This window comes from Panthera pardus, unplaced genomic scaffold, assembly GCF_024362965.1.
Source record: "Panthera pardus isolate Hobbes unplaced genomic scaffold, ASM2436296v1 HiC_scaffold_9, whole genome shotgun sequence".
In the NCBI taxonomy this organism is placed as follows: domain Eukaryota; kingdom Metazoa; phylum Chordata; class Mammalia; order Carnivora; family Felidae; genus Panthera; species Panthera pardus.
The window spans coordinates 6,312,938-6,339,154 of NW_026527024.1; the positions used below are offsets into that span (position 1 = coordinate 6,312,938).

Sequence of the window (26,217 nt, forward strand, 5' to 3'; positions counted from 1 at the left end):
CCAACGGAGCCACCGAGGTGCCCCTTAAGTGTTTTTGTTTCTTTTACTTTTATCTTTACTAAAATGAAATGTGCACGTAGTTCTGACTGCCAAATACATTCGCAAGGTACATACTTACACGCTGATCTGCCTCCCCGAAGACCACCACCTCAAATTGTTTAGCTGATTCTTTCAGCATTTGTCTCCCTATCACTAAATAAACAGCTTCCCTCGCTAGGTCCTGATTTTCCAGCTCTAAGTATTAACTAGGGCCTTCCTACCAAGGAAGATGATTTAAGTCTCTATAAGCCACACACCTTATCATTCCTCCGTCTCCCAATGTGGATTATTGGAAACTGTGGTTACATCAATATTCAATGTCTGCATGATCGCAACAGAAATGCCATCTGCAGCTTACCCACGTAACAAACTATGGTTAGCTTTCTTTTCTTCCATAATATTATTCTTCCAACCCCTAGAATTAGTCATTTTTTTCACTTGGTTTTCTTATGTACTTATCACTATCTCAATGCCAAAGTTTCCTCCCAAATGTCTTTTTCTCTTGGTGTTTAAATTCCTGTTATACCACTCATTTCATTACCGGGAAGAAATTTCTCCTGGAGTCTTTAGACCTGCCCTGGTCTGGACTGCTGCTCTCTAGCCCTGCTGCACACTGGCACCCTGGCCCCTCCTCTCTTCTCTCCCGCAGTACGTCTCTTATTTCCTACACAGCCCTTCTCATTTGCTCCACTCCCTTACATAGGGGGTGCATAGCCTCCGGCAGCTTGTGAAGAAAAGGTTAATGGGAAGTAATATTTTTGAGACTCCACAAGTCTGGATATTTTACCTTTGCTCTCGCAGTTTGGGGAGATATGGAAATCTAGGTCAAAACTAATAATCCTTCAGAATTGTAAGTCACTGCTCCATTGTCTTCCAGCTCTGGCCCTGCATCCGAGAAGTCCGAAGTTCTCCTTCCCGTCCCCTTGAGTGTGAACTGCTTTCCAGTCTGTGAAACGTGTGGAATCTTTGTTCCCAGTGTTCTGGTGGCGAGTCCATTTCCATGTACCACGCAGGGCACTAGGTGAGCCCTTTCAATCTCCAAATTCACATTCTTTGGATCTGAGAAATTTTCTTGATTCTGTCATTTCCCTCTTTCCTCTCCTCTCCCCATGTGGAATTCCTAATAGTTGCCTGTTATTCACCCTAAACTGGTTCTCTAAGATTCTTAAATCTTTTCTCCTATTTTTGTCATCTGACCCATCTTCTAAAAAAGTTCTTTACCTTCCAGTCTTTTGGATAGGCCATTATTTCTAAATATCAGAAGTCCCTTTCTGTTCGCTAGATACTCATTTTTATAGAATCCTGGCCTTCCTCATGACTGCAATCTTGGTTTCTTTCTCTCAGGATGTTAACAACAGATTTATTTTCAGATATGCTTCTCTAGCGTATATTCTGTCTGTCCCAGTGTTCTGTATTGTTTGGCCTCTCCTTTCAAGTAGCTCAGAAGTCTGGTGAGCCTTAGTTGTCTGCTCATATTTAAGAGTAAAGCACGAGGGGCGCCTGGGTGGCTCAGTGGGTTCAGCATTTAACTCTTGATCTCAGCTCAGGTCTCGATCTCAGGGTCATGAGTTCAAGCCCTGCATTGAACTGAGCAATGGCTCCACCCTGAGCGTGGAGCCCGCTTTTAAAAAAAGTGTTTTTAATTTTTTTTATACCGTTTATTCATTTTTGAGAGACAGAGCGCAAGCAGGGGAGAGACAGAGGCAGAGGGAGACGCAGAATCAGAAGCAGGCTCCAGGCTCCGAGCTGTCAGCACAGAGCCCAATGCGGGGCTCGAATTCAAAAACCGTGAGATCGTGACCTGAGCCGAAGTCAGACGCTTCACCGACTGAGCCACCCAGGCGCCCCAAATTTTTTTAATAAAAAGAAAAAAAAAGAATGAAGCACTAAACGTGCTAATTTGAAACTCAAGAGTGAGTGGTGGCTGACCGCTGTGAGACTTCTTGCCGGCTAATCCAAGCAGGGCACCCCGCTGCATCTGTGGGGCCTTCCTCCAGGCTAGACAGAGTCCTCAGAGACTCCTCCCATCTCCTCCTTGAATGTCCGTGTAAAGGGAGATGGGAGCCTGCAAGCACTCACCCCGTCCCCTACACTGTTCCCAGGCCACAGCCTCTGTTTCACTCTCTGGAGAATAGCCCTCCCTCTTCTCGGGGCAGGAGAGGCAGTGCCTGGGACCTTGGATGGAGGGACAAGATGTGGGCATCCAATCGCTTCACAAACAGGATTTTCAACCAACCCTCCTGAGCTTACTCCACGTCATCTCCACTTCCACATCAGGTGGTGCCACCTCTCGAGATTTGGGGGGAGTCTGGGATACGAATCAAGCACAGATAGCTTAGGATTTAGCCTCATTGGGTCTGCTAAACTCGTTGCCTCTAAAATTTTCTCAGGTTTGCTAAATTCCAACATTTTATTGTGATGTTTTTCAAGTTCTCGTTCCCTGAACCTCAGCGTTCTCATCTGTGAAATGGGGTGTATTTATTAGGATGCTTTCCACTGAATCAAAAATCTCAACTCAAAGTAGCTTAAAAAAGAAGAAAATAATTTCACGAAATTAGAAGTTTAGACACAGAATGGGCTTCAAAGTGGGTTTTCCCACAGCTCAACAGTGACATCCAGGGACCGAATTCTGCCAGCCACAAGTTGGCTTATTATGAAGTCTGGTGGCTCTTTCCCCTTTCATGTAATTTCATAATTTCTGTTTATTTTGCTCTTTATTTCTTCTTTTCCCAGCTAGTGGAATTTCTGTCTATTCTTTCTCCCCAGGTTAATCTGGCACTTCAGTGGTTACTTTCTCACTCTTAGCATAAGTACGGTTGCATTTTTTTTTTTCAGTATAACACACTCATAACCCCATAATGATGCTTTACTGAGTAACTTTCCTGCATCAAGGTGAAGCTTTCACTGTACTTTTATTTAACGGTTCTTTCATTGCTTCCCACCCACTCCTCCTAAATCCTGGATTTTGCTGAGATTGCTTTAAAAATATTTAATATAGGATTATTTGTAAACTTTTCTTTCAGTGTATAAGTTGTCATTTCCTTAATACGTAGAATAGTACCTAGCACAAATGAGATATTCAATATACAGATACGGAATGAATATCTTTTTTACCCTAATATACATATGACATCTTGATAAATGTATGAGTTTTTAATTGCAATCTTCCCCCCCCCCAACCCTTAAAACTAATGATATTATCAATAATCCTTAACAGGTCACAAACAGGAAGTTTGATGTTGATCTCGTTCTCTCCTTTATAAGTTATTATTCTTTGTGAAAACTTGTGAGATGTTTTATTATCATTATTATCATCACGCTTGGAATTCCACAATCTTACACAATAAGTCTAGATCTTTTAAATGTCCTATTTAATAATCTTGTCCGGGACTCTGTGGTCTTTTAACCTGCACCAAAGTCTTTCTGCAGCACACTGACATTTTCTGCTATTATCTATTTACTTAATTTTTTTCTACTTCTTCCTCCTTCTAGATGCTTGCTATTTTTTTTTTTAATGTTTATTTATTTTTGAAAGAGAGAGAGAAAGACACAGAATGAGCGGGGAAGGGGCAGAGAGAAGAGGAGACACGGGCAGGCCCCAGGCTCCGAGCTGTCAGCCCAGAGCCCGACGCGGGGCTCGAACTCACGGACCGCGAGATCGTGACCTGAGCCGAAGTCGGCCGCCCAGCCGACTGAGCCAGCCTGGCGCCCTAGATGCCTGCTATTTAGATTAGGTGTCTCGGCTCTACAGTCCATGTCTGCCATCTCACCGCTTCCTTGTCTTTGCACGTTTGCTCCGTGACACAAAAGAGTTCTTCCACTTGATTCTGCCAGATAAGTAATTCAATTTTCAGAAAGACTACACTCGTTCCTCGTTGCTGGTGTAACAAAGTGCCATCAACCTAGTGGCTCACACAATATAAATGTATTAGCTCATGCTTCTGGAGTTCAGGAGTCTGAAATCAAGGGCTCAGCAGGACCGTGTTCCTTCTGAAGACTCTGGGAGAGAATCTGTTTCCTTATCTTCTCCAGCTTACCTGGAAGCTGCCCACGTTCGTTGGCTCATGGGCCCTTCTTCGGTCACTCTGCTCTGCTTCCGCAGTTCCATCTCCTTCTCTGACCCACCTATAACAATGGTGTGAGGACACCGGGCCCACCAGATCATCCAGGATAACCTTGAGACCCTTCAACTAATCACCTTGCAAAGTCCCTTTAACCACGGAGGGGCCGCGTGTGTAGAATCAGGGTGGTTGGGACTCGGACACTTTCGCAGGGTCGCTCTTCCGCGATCACAAGGACTTTTTCATCTTTTGCCTGCTGAATTTTTTTTTTTTTTCACATTCTAGGTGGCCTTTTTTCTTCTCTAACTACACGTCCTTCAAAGTCCCTATTACTTTTAAGAGCCAAGTACAAACTCTTGCTTGTCTCCCCATGAGCTGTCAACCTCAATGGGAATCAGTTGTTCTAGATCCTCATCTTCGCAGTCATCACTCAGCCTCCAGCGAGCGATCGCTTTCCTTTATGCCCCGCTACTGTTCCCTTCACACCTCATCACGTCAGACCGTCTGTCAAACAATGACAAACCATCTCGGGGGCCCAGCAGTTTCTGCTTTGGGGGACTGGGGAAGAACGCCAGTTCCTCCTGATTCAGGAAGCAGCAGCCTCGGGGCTCCGGGGTGTCTCTAGCATCAGTGCGCTCCTTTATCAAAGGGAGGAAGCAAGCAGGATTTGGCCAAGGATGCTAGGCGGCTGGCGGGCGAATGCGGGAAGTAGGGGAATCCAGAGGCTCTTTCTCTAAGCCCCCTTGGGGACTCACAGAACTCCGGCCTTCCCCTGGGTTCTAGGAAAGGTAAGTACTGCCCCCTCTACATCTCCCGCCTCGCTTCCGTCCAACGCTGAAGAGGGAGAAATCCACTACCTTCTCTTTTGGAGAAGCTGAGGTCTTGAATGTACTAAGATGTTACAGTATTTCCAGAGCTCCCGAGTTTAATCATTTTACTTGTCAACGGGTAATTGACATTTATGGGAGAATAGGGGTTAAGACAGATTTCAAAGCTATAAAACTTTGACTATAAATATAGTTTAGAGCATCTAGTAGCCAACGCAAAAAGGGAAACAATTAAATTATAGAATTAATGAATACTTCCATACAAGAAGGAGGTTTACAGTAAGACAGCGTCGCATTTTAAGATTTGCGAGTGCCTCTGAATCAAAGCTTAAACGACACAGTAGTCTTACAGATACCTTTTACTTTTTATCCCATTTCTTCATAAATTACATGGTGTGTATCTGTAGTTAATGCTCATTTAAATTCTTTATCTGATTAATACAAATACAATTCCGAACTACATTTCGTTCCCTATATTTGTAAAGAAGTATTATTCCAGTAACCAGCTCAAGGCTAGAAAACATAATCTGATGAGTATTCAGAAGTTTGAAAGGGAACGGGGATCAGGATACACAGTATTCCAGCTGCCAATTTTAGATTAGGTGAAAAGTTAGAAATGCCTGCTTTGTGGTATGATGTCTACAAAGCCCATTACAAATATCTAGACCTATCACTGTATTTTTCAAAGGAACAAAAACTAAAGTGGTATTTCCGACGTACCGTATTTTTATTTTCAGGAGACACAATACTAGGCACGCAACAGACAGTAAATACTGACTGGGGTGCCCGGGTGGCTCAGCTGCTTAAGCGTCAGACTCTTGATTTCAACTCAGGTCATGATCTCACAGCTCATAGGTTCAAGCCCTGAATCGGGCTCCTCACTGACAGTGCCTGCCTGGGATTCTCTCTCTCCCTCTCTCTCTGCTCCTCCCTCTCCTTCTCTCAAAATAAATAAATAAATGTTTAAATAAATACTGGCTGACTTGCATATAAAAATCGAGAATGCGTTCTCGTCGCCTTCAAACAGAGCATGCTTTCATTAAATGACCAGATTCACCTGGAACAACACAATTTTCAAAGACCTCACCATCCTTCACTGTGTATCATTACCTACGTGAGGTGAGTAAGCTTGTGTAGGCAGAATGTCCCATTATAAATGGCCAAAAGGAACGATGGCTATTGCAAGGAATCAAGACATAGCACAAACACACATTGGAATGTTACGTGAATTTAAATTGCACTAAAAAAAAATCGTCAAAATATCCCGAGCAACCGTATTATCCTTACTTTATTTCAAAATGAATCTCACAGGTTCCATGTCAGCATTGTCTAGTCAATAAGTCAAATTGGTAGACAAAACCTGTTTGGACTAGTCATGAAAAATAAAAAGGGATTCTCCAAGAAAACCACAAAGCAGCTCATTTAAGGTCAATTTAACGGTATTATTCTGTTTTTCTTCCAGCCACGACATAAGATTTCACTACCTCAAAGGAAATTATAAGAGTATCTATTTGCATTCCCCTAGGTGATTGGCAGTTCAACACCAATTAGTTCAAAATTACACTGTTACTAGCATGTAATAAAAACAACACCTTTCATCTTTCTTACACAGGTCAGAATACCTTCAGAGCCAATAACTTTGATCAAGTAAGTATTTTTGATCCTGCCCCACCCGTCTCTTTGGATTCAGGAAAACTAACAGCTGAAGGCAACTTTTCCCAGCTTTATTCTTAAGCTGAAAAACGAGTGCGGTATTGAAAATATTTTGCTTCCAAGATGACAAAATTTCCCAAAGCCCAGCATCGCTTCAGTAACTAAGCCTTAATATACAGACAGGTTTAACTGACATTCATATGTTAAAGGGAAGATACTAATGATTTAATTTAAGACACATAATGCATTTTTAAAACTAAATATAAATTCTCTAACTTGGTTTGTAAACAACTCAAATAACATGAGGCAATAAAACAATCTCCCTAAGCAATCTGGTGTCCTGAACCAAGTCTCATAACGAATACTATTTAGAAGTAGACACCTCTAGAATAAACAGATTAGCTTTTCGTTTAACTTTTTAACTTAGCACAGAACCAAAGAAAAGTTGGTTAGAAAACCTGCTAAGTAACCCTTTAAAATTTTGATTATACTTAATATGTTAAACTGACCAATATGATCTCTAGTCACCAGAATGAGAGGTCTCTCAAGTACTTTTAATTATTTCTAATGGCTCAGGCGGATGATTTTGTTGCTTAAAGCCCCAAACGCCCAGAAATTCACAGAGCCAACAGCCTCATCCCCGAGGCAAGCGGCAGTTACGGCAGAGCACAGCGCCGCCGCTGAGGAGGCGGACCCCGGACAGCATCTGAGAACTGAGGCTGAGCATCCAGGTCTCCACGGCGTCTATTTCAGCACCAGCGAACGGCGCTACTGCCCACAGAAGAGACGGGCAAGCCACACGCTCAAACACTCCATTTCTATTCCACTCGCAACGCTACTATTTGTGAAATCTTGGTTTCTAGTTGCTCGGGACACATCTGCAAAAATAGGCCTCAATACAGAATCAAGTAACGTAAGACTTTTTACACCCAACACGATTTGAAAATTCAAATACACATTCATTCTAAATGAGCACAAGCAAGATAGAAAATATTTAAAACTCAGCTTTAAAAACATTTATAAAAAGCTATATACAATCAAAGTAATTGTTTTTACCTTAGACATAAGTTATCGGTAGATCTTAAACTGCAGGAATACCATCATCCAAATAGGTTGTGGGTGAACAAGTAAGTCGCGTGTACTAAATTTATCTTCTGCTAATAAGTTTAGATCATTTATATACAGTGATCTAAATTTCAGAAAATAGATGATCTTGACTCTTAAGTTATTCTACAGTTTGCCGCTCTAAACTATTCTTCATCTACTGGTATTACATATTATCTTACGTCTCTTCAGTCACATCATCTTATCCCACAACGAATCGTTTGGGCTACACCTTACAGTCAACAAAGTGAGCGCCTAGCCCGAGAGGCTGAATAAACTGTAACAAGGTACCTCTCACTGTTTCAGACGTTTGGACTCAAATGTTGGTAATCTGAATAGAAAGAAACCACTTAACTAGTTTCACCGGTAGAATTAATCCTCTTTGCTGTTAGCTCAGGAAGTCAAGATATTACTAACCACTTTCTTCTATCACAGGACTGCCATTCAGTGTCACCATTTTTGCTACATACGTACGTTGTTGATGAGAGCCCATCAGCCAATCAGTCTAAGCCTAGTCGTGTCTCAAACTGGCCTGGGGTCTGACCAATTTGAGCCATTCTCAACTTCAGTGACATAACCAGCAGGAAACAGTACTCTTAGAAAACCATTGCTAGACTACAGAAGAACACATAGAGAGAGTCAAGATGAAGGCATGTAGAGGACAGAAGCGAAGACGTGACACAGACACAAGCTTCCTCCCAACAGCAAGGGCGTGGCCCGAGAGCCTGCAGATAAGCCTCAGCAAACTGTCAGGCAGCGACGATAAAGAGTTCCTCCGACAGGACGCGACTAGACTGCCAGGCAAACTCAGATTCGTGATTCATGAGCGAGACTCCACGACTGATGGGGACCAAATGCTTCTGACGGGTCACTAGGTTCCATGAAAAGATCGAATGTGGGTTTTTTTCAACCTTTTCTTTTTCAGAACACAAAGCTACTGCAACCAGACACTCTGCAAAAATGAAACAAGTACACGTGCTGCGCTCTTAAGAGTAAGGAATTCATCCAAAAGGTTCAATGAAAAAGGCTTCTTTAAAAGATCAAAATCAAGCAGAAAAGTAATTGCTACTAAAAGTGATATGCTAACTTTTTATCACGAAGATGAAAATAGCACCTAACAAAATTGAATGGAATCATTAAGTTCAAAGTCTACAATATTTTTAAATAAATTACATTAAAAGAACTGCGAAGGTTTTGAACTTAAACAATAAAAAATAATTCCTATTCATTATGGCACTTCTAACGCTACCCAGTACACCCATAGGCTATATCCACACGAAAGCTAATTATTTCAATTAATGCTGTTGCATTACTTAAACATTTAAACATGCTAATGATATATGCATCCTCTTAATCCTGGGTAGGAATTACAAAAGATCTACCACAATTAATGTAATGGGACTTTCTGTTGGGCTGCTCTTCTGGGGTCTTGGAGTAGAAATGGATCCTGATTGCTCCTATTTCATGGCCTAACAATTGGGGAAAATCACCTTATTTCTGCTTTTTCACCTACACCCCAGGGCATAAGGTCCTCCAGCCCTCAATCTTGGCTGGTCTTCAGAGTCTCTACTGTGGGCCTTCCTCAATACTGGCTGCACGTAATTCTTTTACCACCAAACTTGATTTCTTCTACCTTCTTCACTTTTTAAGGTAAAACGACAACCTTCCGTCATGCATGTTTTTCAACGATTCACTTACTCATGCAACAAGTTATTTACCACCAACCCACTATGTGACTGGGGATATCACAGGATCAGGAGTACGGGAAGGAAGAAGACAAACAAAAATGCCTGCCCCTGTGGAGTTCAGGTTCTACTATGGAGAGACGGGCAGCATATAAAAAGTAAAACGGGGGTCGCTCAGTCGGTTGAGCGTCCGACTCCAGCTCAGGTCGTGATCTCACGGTTCGTGGGTTCAAGCCCCACGTCAGGCCCTGTGCCGACAGCTCAGAGCCTGGAGCCTGCTTTGGATTCTGTGTCTCCCGCTCTCTGACCCTCCCCCGTTCATGCTCTGTCTCTGTCTCAAAAAGAAATAAAAATTAAAAAAAAAAAAAAAAGTAAAATGGTGTGTCAGAAAGTGGAAAGTACTACAGGAAAACATAAGGCAGGAAAGATGGAAAGAAGGGTCAGGGTAGAGGTGGTGGCAATATTAATCATATCCCCTAAGCTACAATGTGGAGAAGCCCACCAGGAAGGGGCTCTTTGGTAAAGACCTAAGAGACAGAAGGGAAACACGTGATAACGCCCTGAGACAGGAGGCGACGGGTCAGGGAAGAACAGGAAGGACACTGCAGGAGAGTAAGTCAGAGGGCACACGGGGTGCAGAAAGAGGACCAATGCCAAGACTGGCCTTTATTCAGACTGAGAAAGGACACCACCGGAGGAGGGCTCCGAGCACACAGACGAGAAGATGTGACTTACGTGTCAAGGACTCTTTCTGACTTACAAGGTCAAAGGTAGATACACGGAGACTAACTAGTAAACTACTGCAAATATCCAGCCAAGAGGTGACCGCTGCTTAAATCAAGGTGGTGACATAGCAGAGCCAACGGCTTTGCTAAAGGAGTCCGTGTGGGAATTGAGAGAAAGAGACTCCCAGGAATTAGCGTGAGCACCTAGAAGAACGGATCCACCACCTACAGAGGCAGGTCAGCTAGGACCGAAGCAGAACCGGGGACTAAGACCGTCAGCTGACTTCGGACACGATATGTTTAAGATCCCTGTCCGGCATCCAAGTAGAAATGTCTCCTAGACGGAGGAAGAGGTGAGAGCAGAGGTCAGCAGCACACAGATGGAATTTAAAGCCAGAAGACCAGGTACGATAACCCGAGGAGTGCAGGTAAACAAGCGTCAGGAGACTTTAAGGACGGAGGCAGGGAGCGCTCCGGTGTGAAGCAGCTGCAGACACAGGGAAAACCAGCGGGGTTTTGAGAAGCAGAGGCTCACGAAGCAGCTCACTCACGACAGTGTGGTGAACCAAGTGGAGTGAGGAGGGTGGACGAGGCCCCGGAAGGCACCAGCCACCGCGACAACAGCATGTCAGTGGGGCACCGGAGGCAAGAGTGCGTCCCAAAGCAAACGCGGAGCGCGGAAAAGAAACTGAGGAGCGTCCAGCCCAGGAGTTCTGCGTAAAGACAAGCGAAGCAATGAGGTGGTGAGCCAGAGGGACAGGAGGTGCAGACAGACTGGCTCATTTCTTCCCCTCCTTCCCTCCGTTCACTCACTTGTTCTACTGAGAAAATATCAGCACATCTCTATGCCGAAGGAAACGATCCAGTTGGGGGAAGACTGGTTACAACGGCCACAGTTGTGTCCTTGAATCAGGGCGAAAGCACTGAATCCAGTGCCACCAGGGGTGGGCGGGGAGGGCTTTGCCAGGAGCGCGGACAGTGCAGCCACAGCGGAGGGAGAAAAGGCAGCACGTGGTGGGGGACTTGCACGCAGCGGAGTCAACGGGAAGGAAAAAGCTCGTGAACGTTTCGGCACAGTCGCTTCTTTTTCTCAAGAAGAGGGGAAGCAAGGTCATCAGCTGAGCGTGATGGTGAAGTCTCGAGGAAAGAGAAGACATTAACAGTCATGTAGGAGAATGTGAAGTACATCTAAGATACGGTCAAACGTTTAAAGAAAGGCCAGGTGGTTACAGTCGGTCAGCTCAACAGGCGCCAGGCGGAGAGAGGGACGGGGCGAGCAGGGCACGGAGTCAAACGATGGCCCGGAATTTCAACTGTGTGAGGCAGCCAGGGTCCGACGGGCGAGAAGGAGAAAAGGCGGTGAGAAGTTATTCAGATGGACAGACAGCACGAAGGGCTGCAGGAAACGGCACGTGACGGGTGACTGACCGTACGACTGCACAAGAGCCGATCGCCGCCAGTGACCGGGCTGCGCTGTGGTCCCAGGCAGCGAGTAGCTGAGGAAGACCATTCAGAGAGAGGCCGACGGCTGGCCAGGTGGGCTGCAAGAATCATCCACACGGACACTGAGGTCACCAGTTGTGACAGGCGTTGTGGCAGAGAGAATGATCACGAATGAGGAGCTAACGCCCTCAAGGTGGCAGAGGGATTGTCTGGAAGGAGAAGAGTGATGTTTGAAAAGGGAGAAGTAATGGGATCACAATCTAATGACATGAGGTTCAAAGTGTCCACACGCAGCAGAAGACAACACGAGGAGTGAGGTGGGGGACACAGGAAAGAAGAGAACCGCCACCTGACTGGGACTGAGAAGCCGTCTGTGACGGGAAAGTCACGTTTCTTCTAGCGAGGGTGGGGGGTGGGGAGACTGAGGACCTGGTGGTTCCGCTGCTGTGACCCAACGGTTTTGGGTTCCCCACGGTTCCCCGCAGTTCCACACGGTATCCGCAGAGTTTCAGGAGCTAAGGGACAGTGGGAAATCAGGTGAGAGTGGGGCGCAGGAGGTGCAGGGGACAGTCTCAGAGGCAAGGCTCCCGGAGACTCGGGCTCCTGATGCTGACCGCCAGTGCAGGACGCGCTATCTCTCATGGCCTCGAGGCAGCCGCGAAAGAAGGCTGTGTGCTGGGGATGCCGGGAGCCGGAGCCCCGCCAGGCCAGTGGTGAGTTCTGGGGCTGTGGGAACCAGGCGGCTAGACATCCGGGGCCCCCTCCTGCTCCGGGAATACATACAACTCCCACCATCTGTTTCTTTTTTCCAAGTATTTCAGTGCTGGATAAAATCTTACAGACGCTCACCCGGTTTTTCCCTTCTTCTGCTCAAGGTCTGGTGCTTAGAGGAAGATGCGCAGTAAACAGAAAAAGGAGGAGAAAGCGTGGAGCCGATGGCTAACAAGACGACTTCTTGAGGACACTGGTTTACCTTCTGACAGTGTACAGGGTCACTTTATCTTATCAACATATTTTCTGAAGTAACAACAATATTAGCAAGAACAAAACCTCCAGCACCAGCAAGTGACAAACACGAACAATGGGAAGTCACAGGCAGGCATTCCACCAAAAAGCTGTACTGATATTCTAAAAACCAAGCATGACGATTCAACGCCAATGATACAGTAACTACCACGACAAGTTATAGATCTTCCAGGAAACAAAGTGTTATGTTTTTTCAGATGGCTGGGAGCTTGGCTCAGAGCAAACCATGCAGATATCCCAAAGATTCCCATGATGTGCGTCACACGCTCCCAAGCAGACCAAGAAAACACACGCAACGGCCACTAGCAAAACACGACCGTGAATTCTGGGGTAATTCACTGCTGTACGTTTTTTAAAAATCGTTTACTCTTATTATTTTGCAATTCTTTTCAACAGCCCAGAATAAAAAATATTTTAGGTGCCTGGGTAGCTCAGTCGATTGGCCGTCTGACTCCTAACGTCAGCTCAGGTCATGATCCCAAAGTCGTGAGACTGAGCCCAGTGTCAGGCTCCGCGCTGAGTGTGGAGTCTGCTCAAGGTTCTCTCTCTCTCTCTCTCTCTCTCTCTCTCTCTGCCCCTTTACCCCGCTCCCCCAAGCCTTCTCTCTCACTCTCTTAAATAAAAAAAATTTCTTTAATTTACCTTTTAAAAATAATTTAAAATACGAAACATTTTTACAACAAAATACATTTGACACAATACTAGATTAAAGAAAACCCATGGGGATGATTTCCACTACTAACCTTCTATGATTTATGCTTTCTTAAAAAATAGCAAATCATAAAATACTGTTTATCTTGTTTTTCCCCCCTCTGCACATATTGATAAATATACCGTACTGAAGCTCACAATTTTAATCTATATTAGTCAATATGCCCATTTTGCCGCGGAACCATTTATGTTTCAAGCCTGTTGTTTTCCACCCGAAACAGTCTACAATGCTAACGAGCAAAGAATGACAAAACGACAGCGACTATCCCAACGTATCGTTAAAGAGTGTCAACGGAAAGACTTTACCAAACTACCAACAGAGCGGTCAGAAATGGTACGTGACCTACCAAAATGGTAGAAAATAAAATTATGCTTACTATTAGCTATCATAGCATGCGTTTAACCTCTCCAAATTAGACTGCTGTGCTAGTCAGGGCATTTTGTTTTTTTGGGCTTGGCTTCATTTCGTAATACATCTTAGCCTTCTGGCAACTACTTCTTTTTCAGTTTCTTTAGATATAATGAACCGCTTTTGAATTTGAGGAGCCAAAGGATCTAGAAAGATGATGGAGGGACTTTTTCTCCCCTCCGTGGAAACGAAAAGTGGGAAAAGGCTGTATTTTTTGGTTTGGGTTTGTTTTGACTCAACCCAAATTCTTTAATTCACGGGGCACCATCTTGGACGCTTCCTGGGTCTCAGTCTCCTGATCTGCAAGATGGACCTCAGGCTGAAACACAACTGCACACTACAGGCAGCTTCCCAATTCAGGCACTTTTATTATGGAACAGCATCATTACCTAAATAAGACAAACTGATCATAATAGTTACTACTGTGATGAAATTTTATAAACCTGACAGTGTTGAGTCAAGTTGCAATTCTGATTAAACAGGCTTACTGTTGAAATAGCTTTATTAAAGTTAGAAGAATAAAAGATACATGTGGTACCAGTCTAAAAGTTGTTGGTACCAAAGGATACAATATTATTGACAAGAATTCTTTAAAATAGATACAAATCTGAAATTCTTTCACCTAAGAATAAAGCTCTAAATGTTAGCAACACTTTTTAATTGATGATTTAAATTCACTATTTGTAACTGAAGAAAGTAGGTATATTTTTTTCCTATTTCATACTTAAAAGTAACCTTCCATTTTATACTTACTCTTCAATTACGATCCTGAAATACAGTTAGCTATTAATACTCTGATGTTGGAGTTGGTTTTCAACATTAAAGAAAAAACCAACAACTCTGTAGGAGAAGAGAGTGCAGAATGAAAATCGTTTAAATAAAATTAAAAGAAAACTTATCCAAACCATGCCATTTCTCTGTTAAACTATCTCATTACTCTTTTCTTCATTGGTTCTTCATTTGAAGCCAAAAAGGATGAGTAATTAAAAATCGGACTTTAAGATCTACGACATGCTTACTTGGTTATCACAGCTGATAATGACCACATTCCCAAGTAACCAGAGCCCCTAAGCACCACTGAGACAGTCAAATTTGGCACCTAGAAGCAGAAAGACGTACTACTTTTCACCTTAAAGATTTCAACAGGAAAGAAACGAAGTAAGGATACTAAAGTATCCTTTATGTTACTAAAGTAAGAAGGGGCGCCTGGGTGGCTCAGTCGGTCGAGCACCCGACTCTTGATCTCGCTTCAGGTCGTGATCTTGTGGTTTGTGAGATCGAGCCCCAGGTCGGGCTCCGCACTGGCAGCGTGGAGCCTGCTTGAGATTCTCTCTCTCTCAATCTCTCTCTCCCCCCCTCGCACACACTCTCTCAAAACAAATGAGTATTAAGAAAACTAATAATAAAGTTATTAAAAAAACATACAAATCTGTAAAACGTCAGTAACTGTGAGTCGTAATGCTTAAAACGTATTAGGGTACTGGTAGCAGAGGTGCATCTCAGTGGCCAGTGTCTCGGAACTGAGCCGCCCTTGCTGGAGGACAGTGCACTCCAGCCAGGCAAAGATGGGAACTTGACCACAGTGCCGCCAGTCCTCAGCAAAACTGTCCTCACCTGGAACGTTCACATGTTACTCTTACATCTTGACCTCGTGCAACACGGCACAGTGTACTAAGAGGCTTATATTTTTCTATATTTTTCCCCCTCAATCAGTGTCTTTCTTGAATTAAATAATTTTTTTTATTCAGCTCTAGATATGTAATACATACATACCATTTAGTCGTCTCTGGAGTGCTTCCTCTTCCAGGGTAATAATATAAATTTGTTCATCCAGGTCTTCAAGAATCTAAATTCAAAGATCAAACCATTGACCGCTGCGTTATTACAAAACCAGTGCTCGTGAGAATATTTAGGCTGTTTCGCCTACGATTTAGATAACTCTTCAAAAATATTAGGAATTTAAAATAAAAATCCTCAAAGTATTCTATATACAAATTAAGGAAAAATATTTTAGTATGTGACTAAACACATCAAAAGTTGGCTATTATAAAGTCTACATATATTTAAATTTAAAGGATTAAAGAATACTGTGCCTCTCTCAATGACAAATAAATATATGAATTCTAACCTTCCAAAAGGCTAAATACAGCACTATCTCTTATGCCCAAACCAATTATTTTAGAGCAAGAAGGAACAGATGACTCCATGCAACATTGGTTTCTCATCTATATTTATCTACATAATATTTAAAACAAGAAATCTATAAACTCAATCACTACCATGCAATACTTTCCACTTACATCATCTTTACATACTAAAAATTTTCTGCAAATACCGAATAGTGGTATTATCAAAATCATTCTGCAGACAGAACCCTAGAGAAATATGATGCTTATATATACACCACTCACCACGCCATACAACACTAATAAAAAACAAGAACAAACCACTGATCAATCAGCATTATATAGGCTATTATCTGCACTATCTTCACAACTGACAAAACCTAAAATATGTTTAACTCCAGCTTTGTAGAGTTACAGGTTATCGAATCTGCAGAATTTCTATAAAATTTACTTAGAACAACCCAACAATTCCCAGTATTTCAACAAATATTGATAATCCCTTATTATCAACAGGCCTAGCACTGACAGCAAAATAAAACAGTAAAGTAACAATAAGTCATAATATGCAAATAAACAATTACAAAAGCTGACTTTCCTAGAAGAAAAGGGTGGGGAAACCCACTTCAGCAGGCCACCAGTGAGGGCCTCCCCCAAGAGACGACCCTTGAGCCCTGAGTGGGAAAGGGAGGGCAGACTGACCACACCAGTGCAAAGCAGACTAGGCTGAGTGATTCAAGACAGGCTCTGCACCTGAAGCAGGCAGGGGCCACACCTTCAGGGGCCATGGTACCAAGTTTCTTACCTGTCAACGTTCTCACCACTTTCTACTGTTTGGATCATGATCCACAGTTTTTACCGTTCTTAAGGTCTAGCCCAGACAAAAAAGATTTCTTCCTATGGTGCAAAGTGTCCATTAGTGACTTACCACCACGGGTCTGTCTCAGTGTGAGTGAGTGACAGTGAGGGGCACACGGACATTTGCGTTAAGTGCTTGTGTGCATCATGCCCTTGATTCTACAACCATCCGCGAAAAACAGAACGTTATCATCCCCATCTGACAATATGCCAAAACACAAGGGTTTGGCAAATTAGAGTTATCTGCCTTTGAAGCCTATGCTCTTAACCACTCTGAGCTACTGGGGACCTAAATACGAGTCAAACACAGTCCTTGACCTCAAACAGCTTACATTCTAGTGTCTGCAGAGAGAGAATGAACCCCCCAAAATAATTATAGTATTAAAAGAACAGTCATAACTGAAGCTAAAATAAACAGTGTTACAAAAGTTAAGAGGAAGAAAGATTCCCGACTTCTAGGTGGGATGAAAGAAAGTTTTGGCATGTGTTTTTGAGGACAGTGGCCTCAGCTGATAGCTTAATTTACCACAAAGGGGAAAGGCATTTGGGGGGGAGGAAACTATAAGCAAAACACAGAGGTGAACAGGTAGAAAGTCGGCTCAGCAGCGAAGTAGCTCGAGTCCTCTGGAGCTTATGGCCAGATGGAACAGTGCCCCAGAGCCCAGGGTCTGAAACCAGTGTCTGGGATCAAACCCTGCCCCACCCGCACCGACCTGCAATCTTGTACAAGCCACTTAATCTCCCTGAACTACACGCAATTCAGCCATAAAATAAGCCCACCACCTAACTTAGGGATTCGTTAACAGGGTTAAATGACATGTGTGTAAAATACAGTACTTATCACAAACATATAGCCTATACTGATTTAAAAAACATTAGTATTAGATGTTAGGAACCAGAAAAAAGGTGCAAAGTTTTGAGGCTAATAATGACAACAATAATAAGTTTAGGAGAAAAACCGGCTTTGGGAAGGGAGATAAATACGTAGTTTGGTTTTACAGAAGATGAGTTTTCAGCTCCGTGGGGTATTCAGTTACAGCACTTACAGTGCGCTGTGTTTGTTTTCCTGGCCTTTTTCTCAGCAGAATTACACACTTAGAAGTGACGTGAAAATGATCAGGAGAACAGAGCAGAGCAACTGTAGACCAAGGACAGAACTGTGAACATTTGCCTATATTTAGGGGGCCAGGAAATAGAAACAGAGAAGGAGACCAAAAAACAAACAAACAAACAAACAAACAAACAAACAAACAAACAAACATCTCCCCCAGAGAATCAGGAAGAAATTAAGAAGGCAGTGTCATAAAACCTCTTCAAGAGGGAAGTAAATTTCAAGATTTGATAGTATGTTTCAAGTGTGGATACATTTATGTAGCAAGTTAAATAATCCAATCCTATTTTTACAAAAGATATGAAGAGGTTTTTTTGCCATTTATTTTTTAAAATCTTCCAAAATTAAGCAAGCATTACTAAACGAACATCTACTACAATATTTCCTCAATTTTTTCTTTGATTAATCACCCCGGTAGGAAAGACAAACATACTACCATAACAATTTAGTAGGTACTACTAGGGCAATACAAACAAAGGGGAATATGAGAAATGCAGAGAACGAAGCTTGATTATTTCAGTTTGAAGAAGAGGGGAGGCAAGGCCCAAAGACAGGCCATGAGTGCCATGAGTGCAGCTGACATCAGAGCCGGGGCTCGAGGAGGCCGTCAGGGGGGCTGAGCGGGCAGGAGGCACCGGTGGGAGGAAGCCCCCCACATGCCTGGGGAGTGAAAGCACACAGCCTGCTGTGCGCACAGCCCCCCGGCTGGTGAGGGTGCAAGCAGTCACGGGGGGGACACGGAGTGTGGAGTCAATGGAGGACGGGACAGGTTGTGAGTCATTCAGACCTGAGTTTGCGGGCAATGAGGACCCAGGAAAACAATTTAAATGGCAAGTTCCCTAAACGCAGCTAAGAATGATGTTCACGCGAGTAAATGTTTGACAAAATAGCTAGAGGCCAAAGAAATTAGGGACAAATCATTACGATTATTACCACCAATTGAAAATCATTTAAAAATGAATATATGGTAATTCTAACATTAAAGTGAAAAGTATAATCAAAATATAATATGCAGACAGCTACTCTGAAACATAAATGCTTTCTAAATCAAGGAATATATGTGGTAAATTTTGAAACATAACAGTTACTATTGATACAAGACAACAGATACCTAAAATACATGTAAATATTTGTAAATTTTGTCTTAAAATTTGCTAGAGGAACTTTTTAACCTAAGTGTCTATAGTTAGTATTTTAAAAGCAAAAACAAATTTGGTTTCCAAAGATGAAAAATATTAAAATGAAAGCAACAGTAACAACTACGTCCTAAACCCACAAAAGCATTCATACGTTTCTGATTGCTCATTCACAACCTAAAAGATGTTCAAATGTAAGCACATTTATTTGAGAACCAAGATGGTTCACGTTGATAAACTTACCGTTGGCTTCACCAGCAACTGCCCCATCACTGTGAACATGCGGGAGAGGCCGACGGGGGTGCACACTGAGGGAGAGACCACAGACGGAGAGGAGGCACATGAATCGCTAGTTTAAAAGTACAGAACGAACTCAAAGGTTATTGTTTCCAGAAAACTCCTGTCTCCAATTTTGCCAGAGGATTCTTCAATCAATAAAGAAACTGGGGGCACGGGGACGTGGAGGAAGAAAGATACATAAAGACTAAAGAAGGCTTAGAATGCTCAAGACTCTAGCAGTCCAATCAGAGTAAGTATTTTCACTTAGAAGAAATTAAAGAAAATCAACTAAAGGGCAGATTAAATTTCAAGAGCTAATGAAATTGAGAACCAGATAGGAACATCTAAAAGTGACAAGTATTATCTCCACTCCTTTTCACTGCATTTATCTACTTACAATGTCTCTGAGATAGACCGTAATCCCTCAAGTAAGACTGAACAAATTTGAAATAAAAACCACAAATTCATCACACAGCATTCCACGTCACCAGCCAAAAGCAGAATCTAGGCTTGTCTGGTTGGCTCGGTCGGTTAAGCGTCCAACTTCAGTTCAGGTCATGATCTCACAGCTCGTGGGTTCGAGCCCCGCGTCGGGCTCTGTGCTGACGGCTCGGAGCCTGGAGCCTGCTTCCGATTCTGTGTGTGTGTGTGTGTGTGTGTCTCTCTCTCTCTCTCTGCCCCTCCTCCCCTTGTATGTGCCCACGCTCTCTCTCTCTCTCTCAAAAATAAATGTTAAAAATTAAAAAAAAAAAAAGAATCTAACACTGCAATGGATGCACCCGCGTGTGCGTGTACGTGTGTATCTCTCTGCAAAAGACGCTTTCCTTAGAGAAAAACACGCACGTTTTCTTTCAAGGTTTCAGTTTATCAAAATCGATCTTAACGTAAAAAAAGTTAAAGGCTAAAGCTTTAAAAATCTCCAAGCTGTTAAGTGATCTCATCAGGAAACCTTCCTATTTTTCAAAACACAGAACTCCACTTTCCCATCAACCATTAGGCTGGAAAAATACTTACAGAGAAGTAACAAACATCCCATCAAAGATATACAGGAATATAAATAGGGTAGGTAGAACTCCCAGAGATCTAAAAAGAAATGTAAATAGATTTTAGTAAATCCAAAATATTATACATTAAGATATAGGTTGACATAAATTAATGTATGGTAAACATCATAATTGCCTGTTTGAGTCTGCTAACCCATATAATTTCTAAATTGTACAATAAAAAAGATCTAAAATAGAAGAAAAGGAGATAACTCTTGTGAAACCTGTTTGGAGGGAGAAAAAAAGCCTCCAAAGAATTTTAAGAACAGAAACCAATTAACAAACAAACAAAAAAAAGCTGCTTGCTCGTTCTGAATACAGCAAACACATGAATACTCTGTTCTTATACATGTCTAAAGACTTAATCTGTAACAACGGGATAACTCTACAAGGAATTATTACAATGTCTAGAAAGTGCATGTGTAAGTATATCCCAAACTATCGTCTCCATCAGAGAAGCCGGTTTACCATACAAAGACTCCATGCTGGCAGCGTCATTGTCAATGAGCGCGGAGGCGACCCACACTATCCCAAGAATAAGCAACGCGAGAAGAATAAGCATGACCAGAGTCTCTAAAATTCGGGCTCGGATTCCCTGAAAAAGACAACAGAGACGTGATTTCAGTATTTTATGTCATCTCACGAATAATTAGGTTTCTATCTACACGAAAGCACAAAAATTCTTTGGAAGGGCAGGAAATTTATATTTATTAGCAAGATAAAACCCATTAGCTTTAGAGTTTGTAATGTTTAGACGGACTTTTCTTTACAAAATTATGTGAAATACCATTAAGCTTTCAAGAAAGAACTAAAAACATTCTTTCTAAAAACATTTTGTAGAACCATCTTTTAAAACGCAGGTTAATGAATTCTTAACTGTGATTCTAATCAAGGGCGTCTCGGCTGTTGAGGCGCACAGCCAGGCAGTTCCGGGAGCACCGCACTTGGCGAGAGCACAGAGCACCCGCTTGGGCAAGAGCGCAGGCCCGGCTGGGCTGCTCCCACAGCCTCCAAGCGCCCTCTGGTGTGCAGCCCGAGGACTCCCCGAAGGAAGAACACTGCTCTCAATTACCGATCATTTCCTTTTTCACATTAGATAAGATGTCATCACTTCATGCAGCTGGTATTTAATAAAGCCTCTTTATGCACAATTTTGTTTTTATAATAAAGCACCTTTATGCACACTTTTGTTTTAAACGTAAAACATTCTGTCCTCAGGGTCAAACCAGAGGCCAGACCTCTAAACTTGAAACCTACTAGGAAAGGCAAACAAATGAACAAAAAACAACTTCCTTCTATTCCAGCAAAGTCACCCAACGATTGAATCCGTACCTAAATTCAAAGATGCATTCGATGTTTTATATTGTAATGCACTAATGTACATCTAATACAACAAACAAAATTATAAGTAAACCCATGCCTCTCAATAAATCCTGTAATCTTTCCTTCCATATTAAAAATAGTTTAAAGAAAAAAAATAGTTTAAAGATGTATTACAAAGATCTAAAACATATACTGACTCCAACTTTACCCTGATACTATTTGCTAATTTCTGAATTAAAGGGATAGGTTGCACTTCAATCATGGCCCCGGGTGCTCGGATGCAACAGAGAGGACAGGGAATGCCCTGAGACCCCGGCGAAGTGCCCCCAGCCCTCCATAATGACTCAGAGTCGAAGGGGCCTGTCCTTACTAGTCCAGTCCTACAACAGGGCTGCCTGGGCAGGTTAAGCGATGTCCTCAAATGTGGAGTCAGCACATCTTAAGTGTTCATAGCAAGGGAGGCCGGTGAACCAGAATTAATGATGCTTGTATTTTATTTAACACATCAGCTCTAACAGTAGCTATTACTCAAGTGACATGAAACACGAACAGTCCCCAGACACACTACGAAAAACACACTGCTACTTTCCTGAAGAACTCTCCAAACCTGCACTTCCAAACTTTAAACCACTTAGGATGCCAAAACACGACCACCACCTTTTAATGGTGATTTCTTTTTTCTTTCCTTCTCTCTTTCTAAGCCACTGTCTTTTTTCCTAAGCAAGATTATTACACATCAAATATTATGTGGAAAGTGTATAAATAAAACGGATAAAAAGAATCAGTGCTCCAATGTGTATCTTCCTGACTCTGACTGGAGCCCAAATCCCATCTGCTTCCAACCAGCCCTTAGTAGCAGTCGGGCTCCCAAAACATGTTACGTGTGTCTTAAATGTTACGACATATAAGCTAAACACTGTAACAGTGTTATAATATATGAACTAAACAGTAGTGATCCTTGGAACCATCTGAGACCCACTGTCCAAACAAAAGTGTTTTAATAATAATTGTGGTAATTACTAAACAAATGTAATAATGTACTAATAACTATAATATAGAACTGTTACAATGATAATAAATGTTGGGGAATAAATCGACCAGAAGATTTACACACTTCCTCTGACATTTTGGTAAGAAATAGGGGAGTCTGGGTGGCTCAGTCAGTTAAACACCTGACTCTTGATTTCGGCTCAGGTCATGAGCTCACGGTTCGTGGGTTCAAGCCCCACATTGGGCTCTGTGCTGACAGCACAGAGCCTACTTGGGATTCTCTCCCTTCTCTCTCTGCCTCTCTCTTTCTCTGTCTCAAAATAAATAAACTTTTAAAAAAAGAAAAGAAAAGAAATATTCCTTGGCAGCTAAATGTGTTTTTCTTCAAGTATGTTACTCTGCTTTGGAAGCCAATGCTCCATGGGTCTCTCCCATTTCTGTGCATCTCACAAATACAGGCAAGGATAGATAGCCCTTGCTCTGGACTGTCTTTTTAAGGATTTCTGGATAGCAAACAGCCTTGAAAAACAGAGATGGCATCTCTCTGAAACAGAAGTAGGTCTGTTTCCTGTCTGGTATGAGAAGAATAATGTCCCTCTACAGAACAAAGGGGAGGCAGGTGTGCCTGCAGCCCATTTGTGGGTTCCTCCGAGTTCAAGGGTCCTCAGCTATGACCTGAGCCCGCTGTAGGAACAGCCTCCACCCAAGCCGCGCTGCCCCTCTGAGGCTAGTGGGAGGGTGGAGTTGTCCTGGGAACAGGAAGCTGATGGCTTGCCTCGTTCTGAGTAATGAAGTCCTTTGCCTCTGGTCCAGGAGTCTCATGTCCACAACCACCGTGCAGGAATCTAGCAGACTAACTTGTCAGCTTGCAAGTACAGTAAAGTCTCAGAGCCTCCACAGTTCTAGCAGATTTGGGTGGCAAGGGTAGGCAGCTACCACGGCTTTCTGAAGAAGAACAAATAAGGGCCCAGAAGGTTGGGTTAAGGGCAATGAGAAGACTTCCAGGATCTTGCAGTGAGCTCTTACCCAAGCAGGAGGCAGGTGGGAGAAGTAAGGGTCCCCAAAGACCTGACATGCTGATGCTTGTCAGAGGCTGAGCTGCTTAGGGAGCCTGGTCATAGCTCCTTTTTCCAGAGAGGAGCAGGGGGTTACTCTGTTTGTGCACAAGGCCAGCTAAAAAGACTACGGTTACAAGGAACTATTTTTCTTGAATACTTTGTGCTTTTCTGTATTTTCCAAATTTCCTAGAATGAATGTGCATGACGTTAATATGAGAACAAATTAATGTTTTTAATTTTTTTCTCAAAAGAATTAACTTCCAAGAGATTGACAAAATAACTCTGAAAATATCCAAGTTCAGTTTATGAGACATTATGGTGAGCTAGTTCAGGACCCCAACCCTAGCAGCAGACTGCTAATGTTCAGAGCCTGGTCCCATCACTGACCAACTGTGTAACAGGGGGCACATTTCTAAGCTCTCCGTGCCTCAGTTTATTCCTTTGTAAAAATGGGTTTATTAATAACACCCCTACTTTACCGGGTCATTAAAAGGATCAAATAAGTTAACATAAGCAACATGCGGAGCATTAGGCTGGATGCTTAGTAAGCACAATGTAAGGGTTAACTGTAATGACTCCAATTCTTGCCTTTGTCTTTAAGATTTCCAAGGATCTGTGGTTCTGAATTAAATTTACATCACCTTCTAATGCCAGCTCATCACCTACTTCCCATCTCTGTCACCTACCATCCACAGGCCTGTAAGTCTGTCTTGATGATGTGAGCACCAGGTTCACAAGCACTTTTATCGCATCCCCCACCATCGCGAGTAACACACAAGCTCCTAAAGAACTTAACCTCCACTCTACCACAGCCCCCCTCCATGCACTAGCCCGGCTCCCTCTAAGCTCTCCGACCGGGAGACTGCTCCATGCTTCTCTTTGACACATCTGGTCCTGAAGCCAGCACTGTTGTCTTCATCACGGTGACCTCCACTCCCTCAATCCACCCAGCTCCCTCAATCGGTGTTGTTTTCACTTGCCTAAACCCGACGTTAAACTGTGTACTTTAATGATAATCCAGTACCAATAACATTCTAATATTCCTGGTCCCTTTGATTTCCACCAGACCAGCTTAATTCCACTGGCAGCTCACTCCTTGAATTCTCGGTCCTGTGAAAGACATTTACAAAATCACGAGAACCTTCCACATTCCAGAGTGGGCCTCTGCTGTCACTGGGCAATACTTATGCTGATTTCTGGCTAACAATTCCCTCAATGAGTTTTTAAATGTTTTCCATTCTCCTTGATCCTAATCTCATCCCTACTTTCCTGCAAACTGCACCTGCCATTACCTCTTCCTTAGCAAGACACAGCTGGGCAGCCTGCACATCCCTCAGCTTCCTTCCCTACCCCCTGGTTTCTCTGTCTCCGTTCTTATTTCATTCTACAAAGGACAATGGCTCGGGCTTAGATGTTCCTCCTTTCCCATGCTGGATCAGCACTTCTCAAACTTTGAGAGGGGCTCGCCAATCCCCGACAACCAGCTCAAAGGCACCTCAGTCAATTCTGATGAAGACGCCGGCCAGACTGCTCTGTTCTTCCCCTAGGTGATCTGGCCTCCTCGTGGAGCCAGCGACCCTGAGGTTTCTATCTGTAGTCCAAATCCGTAAACTGAGACCAAGAGCCACACATCCTAACTGCCACCTCCCCTTGGGTATCTCCCTAGTCCTAAACTTAATTCTAAAGTCAGACTCGTCATTTTATCCCCTAAACCTTCTCCTTCGGTGTTACATATGGCAATAAATGGCACCAATACCCACTGTGTTATTCTTTCCAGACGTTGGAAACATCCTTGTCACCTCCCTTCCTGCTGCACCCTCTGACACACACACATACACACCTTGGACCCTGATCTATTCAAACACCAAGTCGTTCTGATTCTCCTGTGTCCTTACCACTAAAGCCATCCGCTCCTCCTTCCGCAACCACATCCGTCTCACCTGGACGACTGTCTTGCCACCTCATAGTCCCAATAGCCAACTCTCGTCTCTCTCTGCCTCACCTGCTGCCTACGTTGCGGTGGGAGTACGATCTCTGCAAAACACAACTCTGACCACATCACTCTTAGTCATGACTTGCTAACAGAAGTATGGGCCAGCAACAGGGAAACAGGTGCACTAATGCAACAGCAAATTAACCTCAAATCTCATTAGCGCCACTTCTAGCCAAGTGAGGTGCTACACACATACATCCCTAAAGTTGGGCCTTGCTTCTTTTGTTGTTTAGATACTGAACAAAATAATTATAGACGACACAAATTATTTATGATTGACTAGCATACAAAAGTGCTGTCCAACAGACCCTTTCGTGATGAAGGAAATGTTCTAAGTCACCCAGTAAGATAGCAACCAGCCATATGTGTTTATCAAGTACTTCGAATGCCGTTTCTATGACTGAAGAACTGATTTTTATTTTACTTCTTTTTTATTTACTTATTTTAAGTAGGCTTCACACCCAGGGCGGCCCAACGCGGGGCTCAAACCCATAACCCTGAGATCATGACCTGAGCTGAGATCAAGAGTCAGCTGCCTAACCGGAGCCACCCAGACACCCCTGATTTTTAATTTTATGTAATTTTAGTTCTTTGAAATTTATATAGCCACCCATGGCTAG

At 43.0% G+C, this 26,217-nt stretch overlaps 1 protein-coding gene across 6 annotated transcripts in view; it reads right to left on the reverse strand.

Annotated features, from left to right (window-relative positions):
• LMBR1 (limb development membrane protein 1) overlaps positions 1-26,217 on the reverse strand; it is a 194,908-nt gene that overhangs the window by 81,435 nt on the left and 87,256 nt on the right. For all 6 annotated transcript variants that reach the window (XR_008420819.1, XM_053898732.1, XM_053898731.1 and 3 more), the window contains 4 exons: positions 20,702-20,828; positions 20,205-20,273; positions 19,155-19,219; positions 15,457-15,529 (listed from right to left, as the gene is read on the reverse strand). Coding sequence is in view for 5 of the 6 variants with exons in the window: in XM_053898732.1 (XP_053754707.1) it covers positions 15,457-15,529; positions 19,155-19,219; positions 20,205-20,273; positions 20,702-20,828 (334 nt within the window). In the remaining variant the exon portion in view is untranslated. The remainder of the gene's footprint in view (positions 1-15,456; positions 15,530-19,154; positions 19,220-20,204; positions 20,274-20,701; positions 20,829-26,217) is intronic.